Below are 19,953 nucleotides of genomic sequence, written 5' to 3'. Positions count from 1 at the left end.
TATTATATTGGGGTTTTGGGTGAGTTGTTTTAGGGCCCTGCGCTCGTCCCCCGACAGATTATCTGGGATATCTGTCGAGGGACGATATATGCGCAGGGCCCTTTTGTCTGATTTTATTAGTGCTATTGTGTGTTTATCCAGCTGAGACATTTGGGGTTCCCAGCTGGATTTGTGTGTGAATGGTGTGTGGTTATGATTGGGTTGGAGGTGAAAATGATCCGTAATTTTAATGCGTCTATGGTATTGGTGTATGTCCCTTTGAAGTTCCTCCCGGTCGTGTTTAGTGGGACGTGGGATGAAGGATAATCCCCTCTCCAGAAGTTGAGTTTGTGCCGGGGATAAGGTGAGTAGAGTGGATAGGTTGAGTATATTGGAGTGAGGGTTGTTATGTTGTAGGGGGGGAGGAGGCGTGTCTGAGGTCTGTGGGATCTGTGGTTGAGGGATGTTAGGGGTGGGGGTAGAAGGGAAATGTGCCAGATTCGGGTATGTGTGAATTATAAATTTAATTGTTTGCACCAGTTATTGAATATGTGGTGGGCTGTGGAGGCTGTCCAGTGTATGTTGTCCTGTTCTGTAATGAAAGTGTCATGTGGGATTTCAGCAAGGAAGGGGAGGTGTGTAGCAATAGTATTATTGATGAGTTTCAGGTTTTGTTGTTGGGTAGGTGTGAGGCGGGTGGAGTAATTAATGATGGGGAAGTATATGTCTGCGTTGGGGAAAGTGATGCCGGCTTGTTTGAACAGTGCACGGAGTTGTTTTATGGATGTTTGTTTGGGGTCCTGGTCTTTATTATTTAAACCTATGGAGAAGACGACTATTTTTGTGAGGGGGCTGGGGGGGGTTTTTTCACAGATTTTTAGAAAATGGTAAAGATTTGCTCCAGGGTAGCTTTCAAGTTGTATGTCGGGGTTTGTATGTGACCGGATTCTTTTATTGTTAGAGTCTCCTAGAAAGAGGATGGGTCGGCGGGGTCTGAAGGCCCAATCTTGAATTTTGCGGGAGGGTCTGGCTAGGTTGGTGTTAGGTTTGAACAATGCTGTGGAGGTAATACTGCATACTACATCACTATAATACTGCAGTACTTTTACTGTAATACTGCATACTACATCACTATAATACTGCAGTACTTTTACTGTAATACTGCATACTACATCACTATAATACTGCAGTACTTTTACTGTAATACTGCATACTACATCACTATAATACTGCAGTACTTTTACTGTAATACTGCATACTACATCACTATAATACTGCAGTACTTTTACTGTAATACTGCATACTACATCACTATAATACTGCAGTACTTTTACTGTAATACTGCATACTACATCACTATAATACTGCAGTACTTTACTGTAATACTGCATACTACATCACTCATAATACTGCAGTACTTTTACTGTAATACTGCATACTACATCACTATAATACTGCAGTACTTTTACTGTAATACTGCATACTACATCACTATAATACTGCAGTACTTTACTGTAATACTGCATACTACATCACTATAATACTGCAGTACTTTTACTGTAATACTGCATACTACATCACTCATAATACTGCAGTACTTTTACTGTAATACTGCATACTACATCACTATAATACTGCAGTACTTTTACTGTAATACTGCATACTACATCACTATAATACTGCAGTACTTTTACTGTAATACTGCATACTACATCACTCATAATACTGCAGTACTTTTACTGTAATACTGCATACTACATCACTATAATACTGCAGTACTTTTACTGTAATACTGCATACTACATCACTATAATACTGCAGTACTTTTACTGTAATACTGCATACTACATCGCTCATAATACTGCAGTACTTTTACTGTAATACTGCATACTACATCACTATAATACTGCAGTACTTTTACTGTAATACTGCATACTACATCACTCATAATACTGCAGTACTTTTACTGTAATACTGCATACTACATCACTCATAATACTGCAGTACTTTTACTGTAATACTGCATACTACATCACTATAATACTGCAGTACTTTTACTGTAATACTGCATACTACATCACTATAATACTGCAGTACTTTTACTGTAATACTGCATACTACATCACTATAATACTGCAGTACTTTTCCTTGTAATGGAGTATTTGTACATGAGTGTATTAGTAGTTTTACTTCAGTAAAGTATCAGAGTACTTCTTCCAGTACTGTTAGTAGTAATACTATGAAGCCTGCTGAATGTTTTTAGTTCAGAGTCACTTTGAGTTTGTTTCTGATCCAAACCTGAACTCATTTCCAGGATCTAGAAACTAGTTGAACTTGTTATATGACGCATCACCTGGCAGCTGTTTTTATCTCTGTTCGTTTCCTTGTTGCAGCAGTTTTATAATTTTTCTCTCTCAGCTGTGACGCAGATGTTTTCTCCGTGTGAAGCTTCGGTAAGTGACAGTTTTCACTTATTTTACAGTAAAAAGTGAAGCTGCTGTTAATTCTAACAGTAAGACTGAAGAATAAAAATAAATAAATAAATACATTATAATATATATATATATATATGTGTGTGTGTGACGTTCTGATGATATATTTTACTGTAATAAAGTTATTTCACAACTTGACACTATTAACGTCACAGAGATAATTAAATCAGTAGTTTAGTTCGCAGGTGACTGTAGGACAAACTACATAATGAAGACTGATGTTTGTGTTGCTGCCTCTTCATCATTTAAAATGTTAATTAACTGATCAAACTGACTTTTCTCATTCACTCAGTTCTCCTGATGAATGTGGTGTCATGTTTCATAAAGAAGAGACACTGCTGCTTGTAGTATTCCTATTTATATTATTATTTATATTATTATTTATATTCCTATTTATATTCTTATTTATATTCTTATTTATATTCTTATTTATATTCTTATTTATATTATTATTTATATTCCTTCTAATCAAAAATGACCGGAAACATGACTTGTGGAGCAAAAATATGGAGTTTCAGTGTTTACATCCCAAGCGGGGAGTTCCAGTAACTTAAAACTGCATTCTATCAAAAGGCCACCAGGGGGCGACCGTTTTGGTGTCAAAAGGACTTCCGTCTCTATACAAGTCAATGGAGAATTCACCAACTTCTCACTTGATTTCTAACCTCAGTAAACGTTTTCAAAATGTGTTTATGGTCTCAATCGCTAGTTTAAAGCCTTCTTCAATGCAGTATGATGTTCATTTGGGACATTTTGGCCTCCCTGATTTTATATGTGACGATAAAGCAGGGTATGCATTAGGGCGTGGCTACGTGGTGATTGACAGGTTGATTGGTTCACAGGTTCAGGAGGGCGCCTCATGCTCCTCCTGATGCCCATATAAGTAGATACAAATGAACTATTATCTGTTATATTAAATTATATGTTTATGCTTTTAACTGTAACAATACTTAAATGACTCGTGCTCGGTGGTAATCAGAAAAACACTCCTTTAATAAAGCAAAAGTTGGTACAAAGATGATCAGGCAAAAAGCAGGGTCCTAAAGGTAGCAACTGGTCAAAAACACAAAAGACTCACAAGGGAAATAGAAGAGAGGCTGGAACGCTGTCACTGGGGAACGAGACAAACAGGTTAAATACTCTACAGGAAACTAGTTGAACTGTTGATGCTTTTAGATTCAACATCCTCACAGACAGAAATGTGTTTTTACTTGTGCAGCAGTTTCACTTCTCTACTTTCCACAGATATTTTCTCTGTGGGAAGCTTCAGGAAGGCGGGAAACACACGAGGGCAGGAAGTGAAGGACCTGTAACAAGACAAGAGGTGAGTTTCAAAATAAAACAGGAAACATAATACAAGACACTAGGAAACAAAAGTAATAATATTAATAATAACAATAATATTTCTGTCATATTTCTATGATCAGTTATTCTGATGTTGCTACAGTTACATTATTCTACAGTGTGTTTTAATAATAATCAGTAAAATGTTTAATGTCCACACAGTAAAAGAAAAGACCAACACAAAATACATATATGTATATATTTAGACTAATATCAGCTCTATTAAACTGAAATTATAATCATAATGATAATATGGAGAATGAGTTGAGGCCTACATGATGATCCTGCAGTCCTAATATAAAGTATAAAGTATAAATAGAGAGGGAGAGGGAGGAGGTCACAGGAAGACAAACAGCAGAATAGCTTCAGAAAGAACAGCAGGACAGCTTGAACTTCATTTATTGTTCAGAGAGAAAAAGACAGGTGAGAAATGATCTTGGATTAGATTCCTGTCCAGTGAAATAGTAGTGTGGTGTTACACAGGTACAGATGTCATTACTCTGATGTCATTAGATCAGTAGAGAATGAACAGAGTCAGAGAGCAGCAGCAGGGTAACAAGGTGGAGGAGAGAGGGAGTCATGTGGCTCATTTACCTTCTGAGGAAACTCTGAATAAAGTCAGTCTGCTGCTTCAGCTTTACTGTCATCACACAATCCAGGACTGTATAGTGAAATGCAGCTGAGACACAAACACATGTCATTACAATCAGAGAAGTGAAATAAAGCAGTTTGAGTGAGTTTGTGAGGTCCAGCTGCTGCAGTGTGATCCAACAGTCCTGCAGTAAATCCTCCTTCATCAAGCTTTAATGTTCACTTTGTGTTCATTCAGCTTGTTGCTCATTTTGGAGGCTGCAGTTTGTGCTGCTGTTGAATGATATTGTGTTCTACTGAGAGCTGTTTCTCATATTTAGTCCATTTCTATCAATGAGGGTGGACTAAATAATAGAAACAGCTGATGTTCAAAGCATCAGAGAACAGTAGAGAGAACAGTAGAGAGTCAGTGATGCAGGAACCTGAAGCTGTTCACCTGTTCCACCTCAGCTCCTTTCATGTAGACACACTCATGTGTCTTCACCTCCCGTCTCCTAAAATCTATCAGCTGATTGGTTTTGCTGATGTTGAGCAGCAGCCTGTCAGATGTTTGTCTCCTGGCTGTTTGTAATGGATGATGGTGGTGTGGTCCCTCCTCCAGCTGGCAGTAGAAGGCACATTTGATGTTTGTAGACTTTGACAGTGAAGTGATGATGAAGTGACAGCAGCCTCACATCAGATGGACTGATGAAGGAGAATCAGCAGCATCTTCTCTCTCTGTGTTTCCTCCACAGCTGAAGCTCCAAAGTCTCTGTGACTGGATGTGAACTGAGCAGCTGAACATCTTCCATGTTGTAGTGAGTGAGTGCAGCTCTCCCAGCAGCTGTTTCTCTGCTATGGATCAGTGTGAGGACAGAGAGGAGGGAGTCCCTCCCTCTAAAAGCTCTCTGTGTGGGGAACATGACAGCCAGACCAAAGCTCAGAGGTGAGATGAGGATCTCTAACTGTCCATCACTGTTCTCCACTCACATCACTCCTCCATCATTATTCACACTCACTGTCACATCTGACACTCAACTACTGAATAATAAGTCACAATAACTCAGAATGAACTACTAACTTTGTGAGTTAACAAAGAGCTCAACCACTGATTAGTCAACTAATCAACTAAGATGAGACAGCATCTTTCATCAGATGACATTTTGATAAACAGGAAAACGTTCATCTCTTTGATTTGTTGTTTGTTTGTATCAGGATGCAGCAGCAGAGAGCAGACTCTCCTGAACCCAGCTGTGTGTCCATGAAGAGTGACGGGTCTATGGGTGGTCTTGTTATGTTTAAAGATGGACAACCTGCTGATGGAAGGTAAGAATTTAAAACTAGTTGGTACGTTGGCGGTTTGGGCTGAATAAACCTCGTGTGAACCAGGCTCAGACAACATAGACAGGTTAAATGGAAACAGCTTTAATGCTGAAAAACCAACAGACAGGCTTACAGACCATGAAGGGTGTCAGTCTGTTCTGCTGCTGGTAAAATTCCACTCACCACACCCCTGCGCCACTCCTGCTAATCATACTCAAAGTCAGGGACAGAAGGCTGGAGCGTTTACCGGGGAAGACACGAGGAGAGGAGGTCAAAAGCAAGCAGGGTTGAAACCAGGGAATCAGTCCATGAATCAGTGCTGGAAGGTCTGACATGAAGCAACTGTAAATGACGATCTGGCAAAGAGTGAGTGGACAACAGAAGTGTATATATACAGGCTTGATTACAGATGGGGTGCAGCTGACAGTCCAGTTGAACAGAGTTAACTGATGAGGGGGGTGTGGCAGATTAGCAGGAGAAGAGCAGAACAGACTCTGACAAAGGGAAGGCACTCTGAATCAGGAAAACCATCAGGTACAGCTATCCATCCATCAATCTCCATTTTCGGTCAAAGCTCAGACTATGGATCCAAATGTGTTTGTTCTACATCCATCATCTGTCTCTTATCCGGGTCTCATCAGGCTGAGCAGTGAAACCCAGACCTCCTTCCCTCCAGCTACGCTCATCAGCTCCTCCTGGAGGATCCCAAGCTGTTCCCAGACCAGCAGAGATATGTAATCCCTCCAGTGTGTTCTGGGTCTCCTCCCAGTTGGACCTGGACCTCCTCTAAAGGGGGGCGTCCAGGAGGATCCTGACCAGGAGCCAGAACCACCTCAGCTGGCTCCATGTGAAGGAGCAGCGGCTCTACTCCTAGCCTCCCCCGGGTGTCTGAACTCCTGACCCGATCTCTAAGAGCCCAGACCCTCTCTGCTTGGATCCAGCATCTCATTGTTTGGGTCACTACCCAAAGCTGGTGAGCAGAGGTGAGGGTTGGGATGTAGACTGACTGCTACACTGAGAGCTTCACCTTCAGGAGAGGCTCTGATCCACCAGGACGCTCATCACTGCTGATGCTGCACCCATCCACCTGATGCTGCACCCATCCACCTGTCAATCTCACGCTCCATCTGACCCTCAATGTGAATAAGACCCCCAGATACTTAAACTCCTCCGCTTAGGGCAGCACCCCCCCCCCCCCCCCCCCAGCCCTGAGGGGGCAGGGGAGGTTCTGACTCTCATCCCGACCGCTTCACATGTAGAGTCCAACAGAACAACATCAACCACAGAAAGCAGTGAGGAGGTTCTGAGATCCCCAAACTGGACTCTCTCCTCCCCCCGGCTGCACCTTGAGACTCTGTCCATGAAGATCAGAACCAGGATCAGAGACCAGGAACAGCCCTGATAGAGCCCAACACCCACTGGGACCAGGTCTGACTTACTGCAGAGAACACAGTGAACACAGCTCTCACAGCGGTTGTTTAGGGACCCAATGGCTCACAGCAGAGACCCTGGTACCCCAAATTCCCACAACTCCTCCCACAAGGTCCCCCGAGGGACACGGTCTGAAGCCTTCTCCAAGTCCACAAAGCACATGTAGACTGGATGTGTGAACTCCCATGACGACCTCCAGGATCCCTGCAGGGTGAAGAGCTGGTCCACTGTTCCACGGCCAGAATCCACATCGCTCCTCCTGAATCAGGTTCTACAATCAGCCGGAGCCTTTCAGCAGCAGCTTCTCCTGGAGGCTGAGTAGTGTGATCCCTGGTAGTTGGAGCCTCCAGTCTGCCAGTCCATGGGTTCCTGACCTCCATGACTGCCCCACAATGTCCAGAACCTTCAGCATCTCAGGGTGAATCTCATCCGCCTCTACATCTGAGGTCCTGAACATGGTCCACTCTGACTCCATGTCCTCAACCTCCCCGAGGATGCAGGAGAAGTTCCTCCAGAGTTGGGAGTTGAAGGTCTGGTGGACGGGGGCCTTGGCCAGACGTTCCCAGTTCACCTGGTTTAGGTTTCCCAGGTCTGGCAGCTCGCCCCCCCACCTGATCCACCTCAGCACCAGCTGACAGCTCCGCTCCTCTCTTCACCAGAGTGTCTGAGACATGCGGCCGCAGGTCTGATGACTCCACTACAAAGTGGATCATGGACCTTTGTCCTAAGGTGTTCTGGAAGCAGGCCCACTTCTGAACCCTCCTGATGCTGGATCATGGTGTTTGTTATGATCCATGGCTAGCACACAAGTCCAATAACAATACACCAGTCAGGTTCAGATGGGGCCGTTCCTCCCAATCCCCCCCCCCCCCGGGGTTTCTCCATCGTTGCCCACGTGGGCGTTCAAGTCCCCCAGCAGAACTATGGACTCAGTGGGCCGCGGCCCCTCCAGGGCCAGAGAGTCCAAGAAGGCCGGGTACTCTGAGCTGCTGTTCACTGCAGAACCACAGACACCAGTCAGAGTCTTCCTCCCAAAAACACCAAGTCACAAGGAGACCACCCTCTGGTTCTGCAGGAGATCTCTTGCTGCGCTCAGCCGGAGACTCTGAGTATCTCCACACCGCCCGGCTCCTCTCACCCTGCTGACTCCAGAACATAGTCCGGATCCTCTCCAGGAGTTTGGTTCCAGAGCTGCAGCTCTGTGTAGAGGTCACTCCAAATATAGGTAGTTGGTACCGTTTCACCTCCTTCCCCATCAGTAAGGTGATGTTCCACGTCCCTAAAGCTAATTTATGATGCCGGGGATCAGCATGCCTAGGACGACAACGACGACACTCACAAACCCCTCCACCACGAGGTGATGATTCTCAGATTAGAGCATCTAACAAAAGGAAAAGGAGCAGACAAGAACAGGATCACAATGTAGTTGGTTTGAACTAAAGTGTCCAAGTAACTTTGACAAATTTGCAGGGAAATAATTAATGAGACGTTTGTTGTCCTGAGGAACTGATGAGGGAATTACAGACTGGCCACAGGCGAGTAAGAGATGCTCAGGGCTGACATTTAAACTGAAGATTAATCCTTCAGTTCTTTGGTTTTAACTTCATGCTTTTGTCTCTCTGTTTTATTAGTATCAGGATGCAGCAGCAGAGAGCAGACTCTCCTGAACCCAGCTGTGTGTCCATGAAGAGTGACGGGTCTATGGGTGGTCTTGTTATGTTTAAAGATGGACAACCTGCTGATGGAAGGTAAGAATTTAACATCCAGTAATCAGAGCAGCATTTACAGTTCATTTAGTCATCATGACAGAACATCTTTAATAAGCTGAGTGCAGATTTGAGTCATTAAATGTCCTTAAACGTGATGTTTTCTCCACAGAGTTCAGCAGCAGAGCTCAGAGGTTCCCAGTGATCAGTCTGCACAGCAGCATCAAACACAGCTGGACTCCATATTTATGGTGTGTACATGTACAAACACACCTTTTACTATTAACTCCATCAACCACAGATGAAATAGTAAAGTAACATTCAGGTCCTAACAGTGTCCATGCTGCTCTGTTTAGACCAGCAGGCCTTCAGACTGACACATGAATCACATGTTGTGTTCTACCAGTTTAAATGAAATGTTCACTTTATCTTTCTGTTCCAGCTGCTGGAGGAGAACATCGTCACTTTTGTGAAGAACGAGCTGAAGAGAGTCCAGAGGGGTCTGAGTCCAGATGACCCAGAATGCCTAGAGAGTCAGAGTGAGGATGAGGAGGTGTTGGACGGTGAGGAGGAAGAGCAGAGGAGGAGCAGCAGAGATGCATTTCTGAAGATCACTCTGCACTTCCTGAGGAGAATGAAGCAGGAGGATCTGGCTGAGCGTCTGCAGAGCAGTAAGAGGATTTTAACAGATTTAACATGATGAGAGGAAATGGAGGCAACATGGGAGAGGTTTATATTTCATACTCTGCTGTAAATATGCTGCACACATCTGCATCAGATCAGAGGCTGTTTGTCCTCCACTGATGAGCTGAATAAAAATGATGGAGGAGGAAAAACTACACAGAAACACTTACATGTTCAGATTTCTAGACTTTCTGAAGGATCCACTCACTGATTTCATTTGTTGTTTGTTCATTCAGGAGCTCGTGCTGCAAAGTGTCGACGTAAACTCAAGTCTAACCTGGAGAAGAAGTTCCAGTGTCTGTTTGAGGGGATCGCTAAAGCAGGAAACCCAACCCTTCTGAATCAGATCTACACACCGCTCTACATCACAGAGGGAGGGACTGCAGAGGTCAATGATGAACATGAGATCAGACAGATTGAAACAGCATCCAGGAAACCACACAGACCAGAAACAACAATCAAACAAGAAGACATCTTTAAAGCCTCACCTGGTAGAGATGAACCAATCAGAACAGTGATGACAAAGGGAGTGGCTGGCATTGGGAAAACAGTCTTAACACAGAAGTTCACTCTGGACTGGGCTGAAGACAAAGCCAACCAGGACATACACTTCACATTTCCATTCACTTTCAGAGAGCTGAATGTGCTGAAAGAGAAAAAGTACAGCTTGGTGGAACTTGTTCATCACTTCTTTACTGAAACCAAAGAAGCAGGAATCTGCAGGTTTGAAGAGTTCCAGGTTGTGTTCATCTTTGACGGTCTGGATGAGTGTCGACTTCCTCTGGACTTCCACAACACTGAGATCCTGACTGATGTTACAGAGTCCACCTCAGTGGATGTGCTGCTGACAAACCTCATCAGGGGGAAACTGCTTCCCTCTGCTCGCCTCTGGATAACCACACGACCTGCAGCAGCCAATCAGATCCCTCCTGAGTGTGTTGACATGGTGACAGAGGTCAGAGGGTTCACTGACCCACAGAAGGAGGAGTACTTCAGGAAGAGAGTCAGAGATGAGGAGCAGGCCAGCACCATCATCTCCCACATCAAGACGTCACGAAGCCTCCACATCATGTGCCACATCCCAGTCTTCTGCTGGATCACTGCTACAGTTCTGGAGGATGTGCTGAAAAGCAGAGAGGGAGAAGAGCTGCCCAAGACCCTGACTGAGATGTACATCCACTTCCTGGTGCTTCAGTCCAAACTGAGGAACATCAAGTATGATGGAGGAGCTGAGACAGATCCACTCTGGAGTCCAGAGAGCAGGAAGATGATTGAATCTCTGGGAAAATTGGCTTTTGAGCAGCTGCAGAAAGGCAACCTGATCTTCTATGAATCAGACCTGACAGAGTGTGGCATCGATATCAGAGCAGCCTCAGTGTACTCAGGAGTGTTCACACAGGTCTTTAAAGAGGAGAGAGGGCTGAACCAGGACAAGGTGTTCTGCTTCGTCCATCTGAGCCTTCAGGAGTTTCTGGCTGCTCTTCATGTCCATCTGACATTCATCAAGTCTGGAGTCAATCTGCTGGCAGAAGAACAAAAAACATCATGCTGGTCTAAAGTCTTTAAAACCAAACCTGAACCAACACGTTTCTACCAGAGATCTGTGGACGAGGCTTTAAAGAGTCCAAATGGACACCTGGACTTGTTCCTCCGCTTCCTCCTGGGTCTTTCACTGCAGACCAATCAAAGTCTCCTACGAGGTCTGCTGACCCAGACAGGAAGTAGCTCAAAGACCAATCAGACTCTCCTACGAGGTCTGCTGACACAGATAGGAAGTAGCTCACAGACCAATCAGGAAACAGTCGAGTACATCAAGGAGAAGATCAGTGAGAATGTGTCTGCAGAGAGAAGCATCAATCTGTTCCACTGTCTGAATGAACTGAATGATCGTTCTCTAGTGGAGCAGATCCAACAGTACCTGAGATCAGGAAGTCTCTCCACAGATGAACTGTCTCCTGCTCAGTGGTCAGCTCTGGTCTTCATCTTACTGTCATCAGATAAAGATCTGGACGTGTTTGACCTGAAGAAATACTCTGCTTCAGAGGAGGCTCTTCTGAGGCTGCTGCCAGTGGTCAAAGCCTCCAAAAAAGCTCTGTAGGTGCACACAGAACTATCCAGATTAATGTAGTTTCATCTTTGTTAAAGTAATATTTACAATTGTTTTCTTTTGTTCTGCTGATTCTTCTCCAGGCTGAGTGACTGTAACCTCTCAGAGAGAAGCTGTGCAGCTCTGTCCTCAGTTCTCAGCTCCAACTCCTCCCATCTGAGAGATCTGGACCTGAGTAACAACAACCTGCAGGATTCAGGAGTGGAGCAGCTTTCTGCTGGACTGGAGAGTCCACACTGTACACTGGAAACTCTCAGGTCAGATCATGTCACAGTTTATATTTTATATATTATTCTAAACTATGAGGTCCAGCTTCTGTAATGTCAGGATTTCTGATTAACAGATGTTTTCCAACAGGGTTTTATTATTCACAGGAAAGGAAATGTTTGAATTTTCGAGTTTATCTTTCTTTGATTCAGGTTTATATACTTTATGACACACATACATGATCACTGGCTGAGACAGAGAAACTGATCTTTGCTTTGATATCATGGGATTTAGATCATTACATGTCTGTTCATCATTGATTCTGTCATATTTAACTGTCATGTCTCCAATATGTTTAGAATAGAACAACAAAGATTTAAAGTAGTGTTGAGAAGATCATTTTTATCAGCATCACAAAGAGTCCAGAATCAGCTTTTTAACAGAGTTTATTTATTGTCTTGTTCATTATTGTATCTCCAGACTGACTGACTGTAACCTCTCAGAGGGAAGCTGTGCAGCTCTGTCCTCAGTTCTCAGCTCCCAGTCCTCTAGTCTGAGAGATCTGGACCTGAGTAACAACAACCTGCAGGATTCAGGAGTGAAGCAGCTGTGTTCTGCACTGGAGAGTCCACACTGTACACTGGAAACTCTCCTACTGCCATCAGAAAAAGATCTGGACGTGTTTGACCTGAAGAAATACTCTGCTTCAGAGGCGGTTCTTCTGAGGCTGCTGCCAATGGTCAAAGTCTCCAAGAAAGCTCTGTAAGTACTCAGATAGTTGGCTCTATTTATTACTATTTAGATACTCTGCTGTCTTTTTAAAATGTTTTAAATAAGTAACCTATTGCCTGTTTTTTTCTTTATATCTCCAGGCTGAGTGGCTGTAACCTCTCAGAGAGAAGCTGTGCAGGTCTGTCCTCAGTTCTCAGCTCCCAGTCCTCTAGTCTGAGAGATCTGGACCTGAGTAACAACAACCTGCAGGATTCAGGAGTGAAGCAGCTTTCTGCTGGACTGGAGAGTCCACACTGTACACTGGAAACTCTCAGGTCAGGATTCAGATGTTTTTTAAGATGCTGTCACTATTTATTTCATATATTCATTATATGATGTTCTTACTTTAATAATTGAAAACTAAATAAAGCTTGTACCTGGTCAGTGTTGGGTATCCACATAGAAGACTTGAAACTCAGGTTAATGTTAAAATAATTAAAACCTATGACACTGTTTATATTTTCTTTTCTCAACATATTCATTATGTAACTTGGCTGCTTATAGAAATCTTATTTTTTCAGGCTGACTGACTGTAACCTCTCAGAGGGAAGCTGTGCAGCTCTGTCCTCAGTTCTCAGCTCCCAGTCCTCTAGTCTGAGAGATCTGGACCTGAGTAACAACAACCTGCAGGATTCAGGAGTGAAGCAACTTTCTGCTGGACTGGAGAGTCCACACTGTACACTGGAAACTCTCAGGTCAGATCATGTCACAGTTTATATTTAATATATTTTTCTAAACTATGAGGTTGGGCACGCAGGTGGTCGAGTGGTTAGAGCCACATACGCAGCCAACCCCGGTTTGAATCCCGGCCAGAGCTCCTTTGCTGCATGTCACACCTCTCTCTCTTTCCCATGTTTCCTGTCTGTCTACTGCTGAATAAAGGCGTCTATGCCGGGAAAAAAATAACCCAAAAACAACTATGACGTCCAGCTTCTTTAATGTCAGGATTTTTGATTCACAGATGTTTTCCAACAGAGTTTTATTATTCACAGGAAAGAAAATGTTTGAATTTTCCAGTTTATCTTTCTTTGATTTAGGTTTATTTACTTTACGGCACACATACAGTGGAGGGAATAATTATTTGATCCCCTGCTGATTTTGTAAGTTTACCTCCTTACAAAATCATGAACAGTCCATAATTTTTATGGTAGGTTTATTTTTACAGAGAGACAGAATATCAACAAAAAATTCAGGAAAAAAAAACGTAAAGGTTATTAATTAATTTGTATTTGAATGAGTGAAGTAAGTATTTGATCCCCAAGCAAAACGAGACTAGTACTTGGTGGAGAAACCCTTGTTGGCACAGAGGTCAGATGTTTCTGGTAGTTGGTCACCAGGTTTGCACTGATCTCAGGAGAGATTTTGGTCCACTCATCTTTACAGATACTCCCCAAATCCTGAAGGTTTTGAGGCTGTTGCTTAGCAACTCAAAGTTTCAGCTCCCGCCACAGATTTTTTTATGGGATTAAGGTCCGGAGACTGGCTAGGCCACTCCCAGATCTTAATGTGCTTCTTCTTGAGCCTCTCCTTTGTTGCCATGGCCGTATGTTTTGGGTCATTGTCCTGCTGGAAGACCCATCTAACCCATCGTCAGTGTTCTGGCTGAGGCCAGGAGGTTCTCATCCAAGATTCTACAGTACATGGCCCCGTTCATCGGCCCTGCAATGGGATGAAGTTTTCCTGTACCTTTAGCAGAGAAACAGCCCCAAGGCAGAATGTTTACACTTCCATGTTTGACAGTGACAACGCTGTTCTTCGGATCATATTCAGCATTTTTCTGCCTCCAAACATGGCAAGTTGAGTTGATGCCAAAGAGCTCCATTTTGGTCTCATCTGACTACATCACATTCTCCCAAGCCTTCTCTGAATCATTCAGGTGTTCATTGGCAAACTTCAGACGGGCCTGTACATGTGCCTTCTTGAGCAGGGGGACCTTGTGGTTACTGCAGGATCTCAATCCATTATGGCGAAGTGTGTTAATGGTTTTCTTGGTGACTGTGGTCCCAGCTCCCTTAAGTTCATTAACAGGATCCTCCCGTGTAATTCTGGGCTGATCCCTCACCTTTCTCAGAATCATCTTCACCCCACGAGGTGAAATCTTCCATGGAACTCCAGAGCGAGGGGGATTGACTGTTATCTTGTATCGTCTTTCTCATCAAGCTTCTTGCTGATGGTCTTGTAGCCCATTCCAGCCAGTCTGGTCCCTGACGTCCTATAACAGCTCTTTGATCTCATGGTGGTGGAGAGGTTTGAATAGAAGAGATTGACTCTGTGACAGGTTTGTTTTATACACATAACGAGTTGAGGTTAGGAGAACTTTCCTAAAGGGACAGGACTAGTTTGAGTGTCTCATGGTCACATAACCGGTCTGTGGGGATCAAATACTTATTTCACTCAATCAAATAAAAATGAATTTATAACCTTTATTTATTTATTTATTTTTTGTTGATATTCTGTCTCTCTGTTAAAATAAACCTACCATAAAAATTATGGACTGTTCATGTCTTTGTAAGGAGGTAAACTTACAAAATCAGCAGGGGATCAAATAATTATTTCCTCCACTGTACATGATCAGTGGCTGAGACAGAGAAACTGATCTTTGCTTTGATATCATGGGATTTAGATCATTACATGTCTGTTCATCATTGATTCTGTCATATTTAACTGTCATGTCTCCAATATGTTTAGAATAGAACAAGAAAGATTTAAAGTAGTGTTGAGAAGATCATTTTTATCAGCATCACAAAGAGTCCAGAATCAACTTTTTAACAGAGTTTATTTATTGTCTTGTTCATTATTGTATCTCCAGACTGACTGACTGTAACCTCTCAGAGGGAAGCTGTGCAGCTCTGTCCTCAGTTCTCAGCTCCCAGTCCTCTAGTCTGAGAGATCTGGACCTGAGGAACAACAACCTGCAGGATTCAGGAGTGAAACAGCTGTGTGTTGCACTGGAGAGTCCACACTGTACACTGGAAACTCTCCTACTGCCATCAGAAAAAGATCTGGATGTGTTTGACCTGAAGAAATACTCTGCTTCAGAGGCGGTTCTTCTGAGGCTGCTGCCAATGGTCAAAGCATCCAAAAAGGCTCTGTAAGTACACAGATAGTTGGCTTTATTATTATTATTTAGATACTCTGCTGTCTTTAAAAAATACAAAACATTTAAATAGGTAACCTATAGCCTGTCAAAGCCTCCAAAAAAGCTCTGTAGGTGCACACAGAACTATCCAGATTAATGTAGTTTCATCTTTGTTAAAGTAATATTTACAATTGTTTTCTTTTGTTCTGCTGATTCTTCTCCAGGCTGAGTGACTGTAACCTCTCAGAGAGAAGCTGTGCAGCTCTGTCCTCAGTTCTCAGCTCCAACTCCTCCCATCTGAGAGATCTGGACCTGAGTAACAACAACCTGCAGGATTCAGGAGTGAAGCAGCTTTCTGCTGGACTGGAGAGTCCACACTGTACACTGGAAACTCTCAGGTAATTTTTAAAAATGTTGTATATAAATTACAATATATTAGTTAACCTCTTCCACTAGAACCTGATCACATTTCATTTTGAGCTTGCAGCTTTCTGCTCGTCCAAACTCTCCATTAAGATACAAAACCCTCATTTAAATACTGCTGTCTGCACCTGTTGCACCTGTTTTCATTTACGCAGTTATTCTTAGTAGATCAGCTGCAAAACACACACAAACGAAACGTGCAATCTATTGCACTGTGCACGCAGATTATTACCCTTTATTTGGGATCTTAGTGAATCAGGCCCTCAATGTGCATACCGTGACATAAAACATCTATAAATTTCTATTAAATCTTCTTACTGTCTTTAGAAATGTTGTCAAAGAAAATGTAATTTTTTGTTGTAATTCACCAACATACAGCAGGGGGCGCTGAGTGTGAACATAAAGGCCTGAAAGACGAAATCCTGTTTATTGAGTTGAGAATGTTTTAAAGCTCATTAGATGAACTGTTGTGTGTGTTCAGTCTGTCAGCATGTAAGATCACAGAGGAAGGCTGTGCTTCTCTGGCCTCAGCTCTGAGCTCCAACCCCTCCCATCTGAGAGAGCTGGACCTGAGATACAATCATCCAGGAGACTCAGGAGAGAAGCTTCTGTCTGCTGGACTGAAGGATCCACACTGGAGACTGGACACTCTCAGGTATGGACAGACAGGTGGACACTCTCAGGTATGGACAGACAGATGGACACTCTCAGGTATGGACAGACAGGTGGACACTCTCAGGTATGGACAGACAGGTGGACACTCTCAGGTATGGACAGACAGGTGGACACTCTCAGGTATGGACAGACAGGTGGACACTCTCAGGTATGGACAGACAGGTGGACACTCTCAGGTATGGACAGACAGGTGGACACTCTCATGTATGGACAGACAGGTGGACACTCTCAGGTATGGACAGACAGATGGACATTCTCAGGTATGGACAGACAGGTGGACACTCTCAGGTATGGACAGACAGGTGGACACTCTCAGGTATGGACAGACAGGTGGACACTCTCAGGTATGGACAGACAGGTGGACACTCTCAGGTATGGACAGACAGGTGGACACTCTCAGGTATGGACAGACAGGTGGACACTCTCAGGTATGGACAGACAGGTGGACACTCTCAGGTATGGACAGACAGGTAGACACTCTCAGGTATGGACAGGTGTACACTCTCAGGTATGGACAGACAGGTGGACACTCTCAGGTATGGACAGACAGGTGGACACTCTCAGGTATGGACAGACAGGTGGACACTCTCAGGTATGGACAGACAGATGGACACTCTCAGGTATGGACAGGTGTACACTCTCAGGTAGAGACAGACAGGTGGACACTCTCAGGTATGGATAGACAGGTGGACACTCTCAGGTATGGACAGACAGGTGGACACTCTCAGGTATGGACAGACAGGTGGACACTCTCAGGTATGGACAGACAGATGGACACTCTCAGGTATGGACAGACAGGTGGACACTCTCAGGTATGGACAGGTGGACACTCTCAGGTATGGACAGACAGATGGACACTCTCAGGTATGGACAGACAGGTGGACACTCTCAGATATGGACAGATGGACAGACACTCTGACTAACTGAGGGACTGTGCTTCATGTTTTATGGTGGATATGAGTGAAGGTGTATGAAGCTGATTGTGTCTTTGTCTCTTCCTCCAGGATGGACCATGATGGACTGCAGAGACTGAAACCTGGTCTGAGGAAGTGTGAGTGTGTTTTCAGTTTGATTCATGAGAACTTTGAGAAAAACTGGATGAAATATGTAAAAGAAGTGAAAAAAGTTCAAAATGATGGAAAATGTGTTTTGTCAGAAATGGGCGTGGCCTAAACTGACATTTATCTTGAACCAATGAATCCATGAAACAGAAATTTCCTTCTGTTCGTCACAGTTCAGGAGTTAAAAGAGAAATGTTTTATAAATGTCCACATGGTGGCGCTACCTGCTCCAAAATGTCCCTCATGTCTCTCCTGCAGATAAAGTTCATTCATTCATTCTGACTTCAGCTGTTTGGAGCATTTGGACTAAAATGTGTTTGTAACAGACGACAGTTTGAGATGAAAATAACAGACTTGATGTGCAAAGACCTTCACTTTACACCAAACTTGATGAAAAAACATGAATATGACTGAATATCACTGTCATGTTGACTGTTCATGGTCACATCTCATGGTCTTCCTCAGTGATGTCTCAGTTGTTGGGACTTAGTAGGAGCAGGTTTGCAAACGTTAAATGGAGGAGCAGAACAACTTCCTGTTCAGGCCAGGATGGAGGAGGAAATATGAAATAAGAGAGTTGAGATGCAGCCTTTGTTATCAGGCTGTGTGACTGTGTGCACACCTGCTTCTGTCTGCTGGTATGAGGCCAACACAGTCGTCATGGAGACGCTTTAAGTTTGAATGGTTTCAGTAAAGTAGTTAATAAATCAACAGATGATAAACTGCAGCTGTATTGTGTCTCGTTCTCTCCATCAGATGCCTGTGAACTGGAACTGGATCCAAACACAATGAACAGAAACCTCAAACTGTCTGATAACAACAGGAAGGTGACAAATGTGAAGGAGTATCAGTCATATCCTGATCATCCAGACAGATTTGACTGGTGGCCTCAGCTGCTGTGTAGAAATGTTCTGACTGGTCGATGTTACTGGGAGGTCAAGTGGAGAGGAAATGTTCATTTATCAGTGAGTTACAGAAGAATCAGCAGGAAAGGAAACAGTGATGACTGTGGGTTTGGAATGAATGATCAGTCCTGGAGTCTGAGATGCTCTGCTGGTCGTTACTCTGTCTGTCACAATATGAGAGAAACATCCATCTCCTCCTCCTCCTCCTCCTCCTCCTCCTCCCTCTCCTCCTCCTCCTCCTCTGTCTCTAACAGAGTAGCAGTGTATGTGGACTGTCCTGCTGGCACTCTGTCCTTCTACAGAGTCTCCTCTGACTCACTGATCCACCTCCACACCTTCAACACCACATTCACTGAACCTCTGTGTGCTGGGTTTAGAGTCTGGCCTGATTCCTCAGTGTCTCTGTAGGAGGGAGAGTCTCTCTGTGTCTCAGACTCAAACACTCAGTTATTTTTCCTTCTACATGATTCATTGATTAGTTTCAGTTGACTCTGCTGTTGTTACTGTCAGGATCCAATGAGCAGCATGCAGCTCTATTCATGTTTCAATCTAATAACATCTGTCCAGCTGTGGAAGCCCACAGTGTTTTTGTGCTTCTCACATGGATTTGATCTCAGCATCATCAAGAAAAGCTTTTAAATACAACAAATTTACATCCTGGCTTTCTGATGTAATTCTCCCTTAGAGGCTAACCCTAACCCTTACCTCTTTGGACCACATTTGATTTTTCTGTTTTATTATTTACTTATTTTTAATGCATATATTTTTCCTTTGAGGTTGGCATTTACTTATTATTTAGTTTGACTTTATTTTGTCTTTGTATTCATTTATTCATGTTTGGTACATTTTCTTTCTTTTCTCCTTTTGAGGGTTGGAGGGGGGGGGGGGTTCTCTGCTCTAACACCACGAGTGGGAACAATATAAAACTACTGGAACATATATCTGTACATTATACTGGTCATCTGTACTTTACTGGTTTCCAATAAAGAAAAACAATAAAAATACATTTATTAAGTGAAGCCTCAGTGGAATGAAAATGAATCCTGTGTCTGTGTTTCCTGCTTATTTATCTCTAATGGAGCCAAATATGTCATAAAATCAGTATTTTAACATCATTACATTTTTTCTCTTGCTGTAAAATAGTTTCACATGTTTGATCATAATGTGTCAGAGGCATTTACAAAAGTTCAGCCAAT

General features: G+C 43.3%; 1 protein-coding gene across 1 annotated transcript; it reads left to right on the top strand.

The window, feature by feature from the left end:
* The first annotated feature begins 4,632 nt into the window (after window positions 1–4,632).
* Window positions 4,633–18,226, top strand: LOC133993701 (NLR family CARD domain-containing protein 3-like). The gene is made up of 10 exons (XM_062432717.1): window positions 4,633–5,331; window positions 5,601–5,711; window positions 8,762–8,887; window positions 9,018–9,096; window positions 9,288–9,516; window positions 9,766–11,229; window positions 11,284–11,623; window positions 12,716–12,889; window positions 16,598–16,771; window positions 17,796–18,226. The coding sequence occupies exons 1-10, from the start codon at window positions 5,243–5,245 to the stop codon at window positions 17,962–17,964; spliced, it is 2,955 nt and encodes a 984-aa protein (XP_062288701.1). The 5' UTR covers window positions 4,633–5,242; the 3' UTR covers window positions 17,965–18,226.
* The last annotated feature ends 1,727 nt before the right edge of the window (window positions 18,227–19,953 follow it).

This window comes from Scomber scombrus, chromosome 14, assembly GCF_963691925.1.
Source record: "Scomber scombrus chromosome 14, fScoSco1.1, whole genome shotgun sequence".
Lineage (NCBI taxonomy): Eukaryota > Metazoa > Chordata > Actinopteri > Scombriformes > Scombridae > Scomber > Scomber scombrus.
The sequence above is the reverse complement of the archived record's forward strand: the minus strand, read 5'-3'. Positions and strand labels throughout refer to the sequence as shown.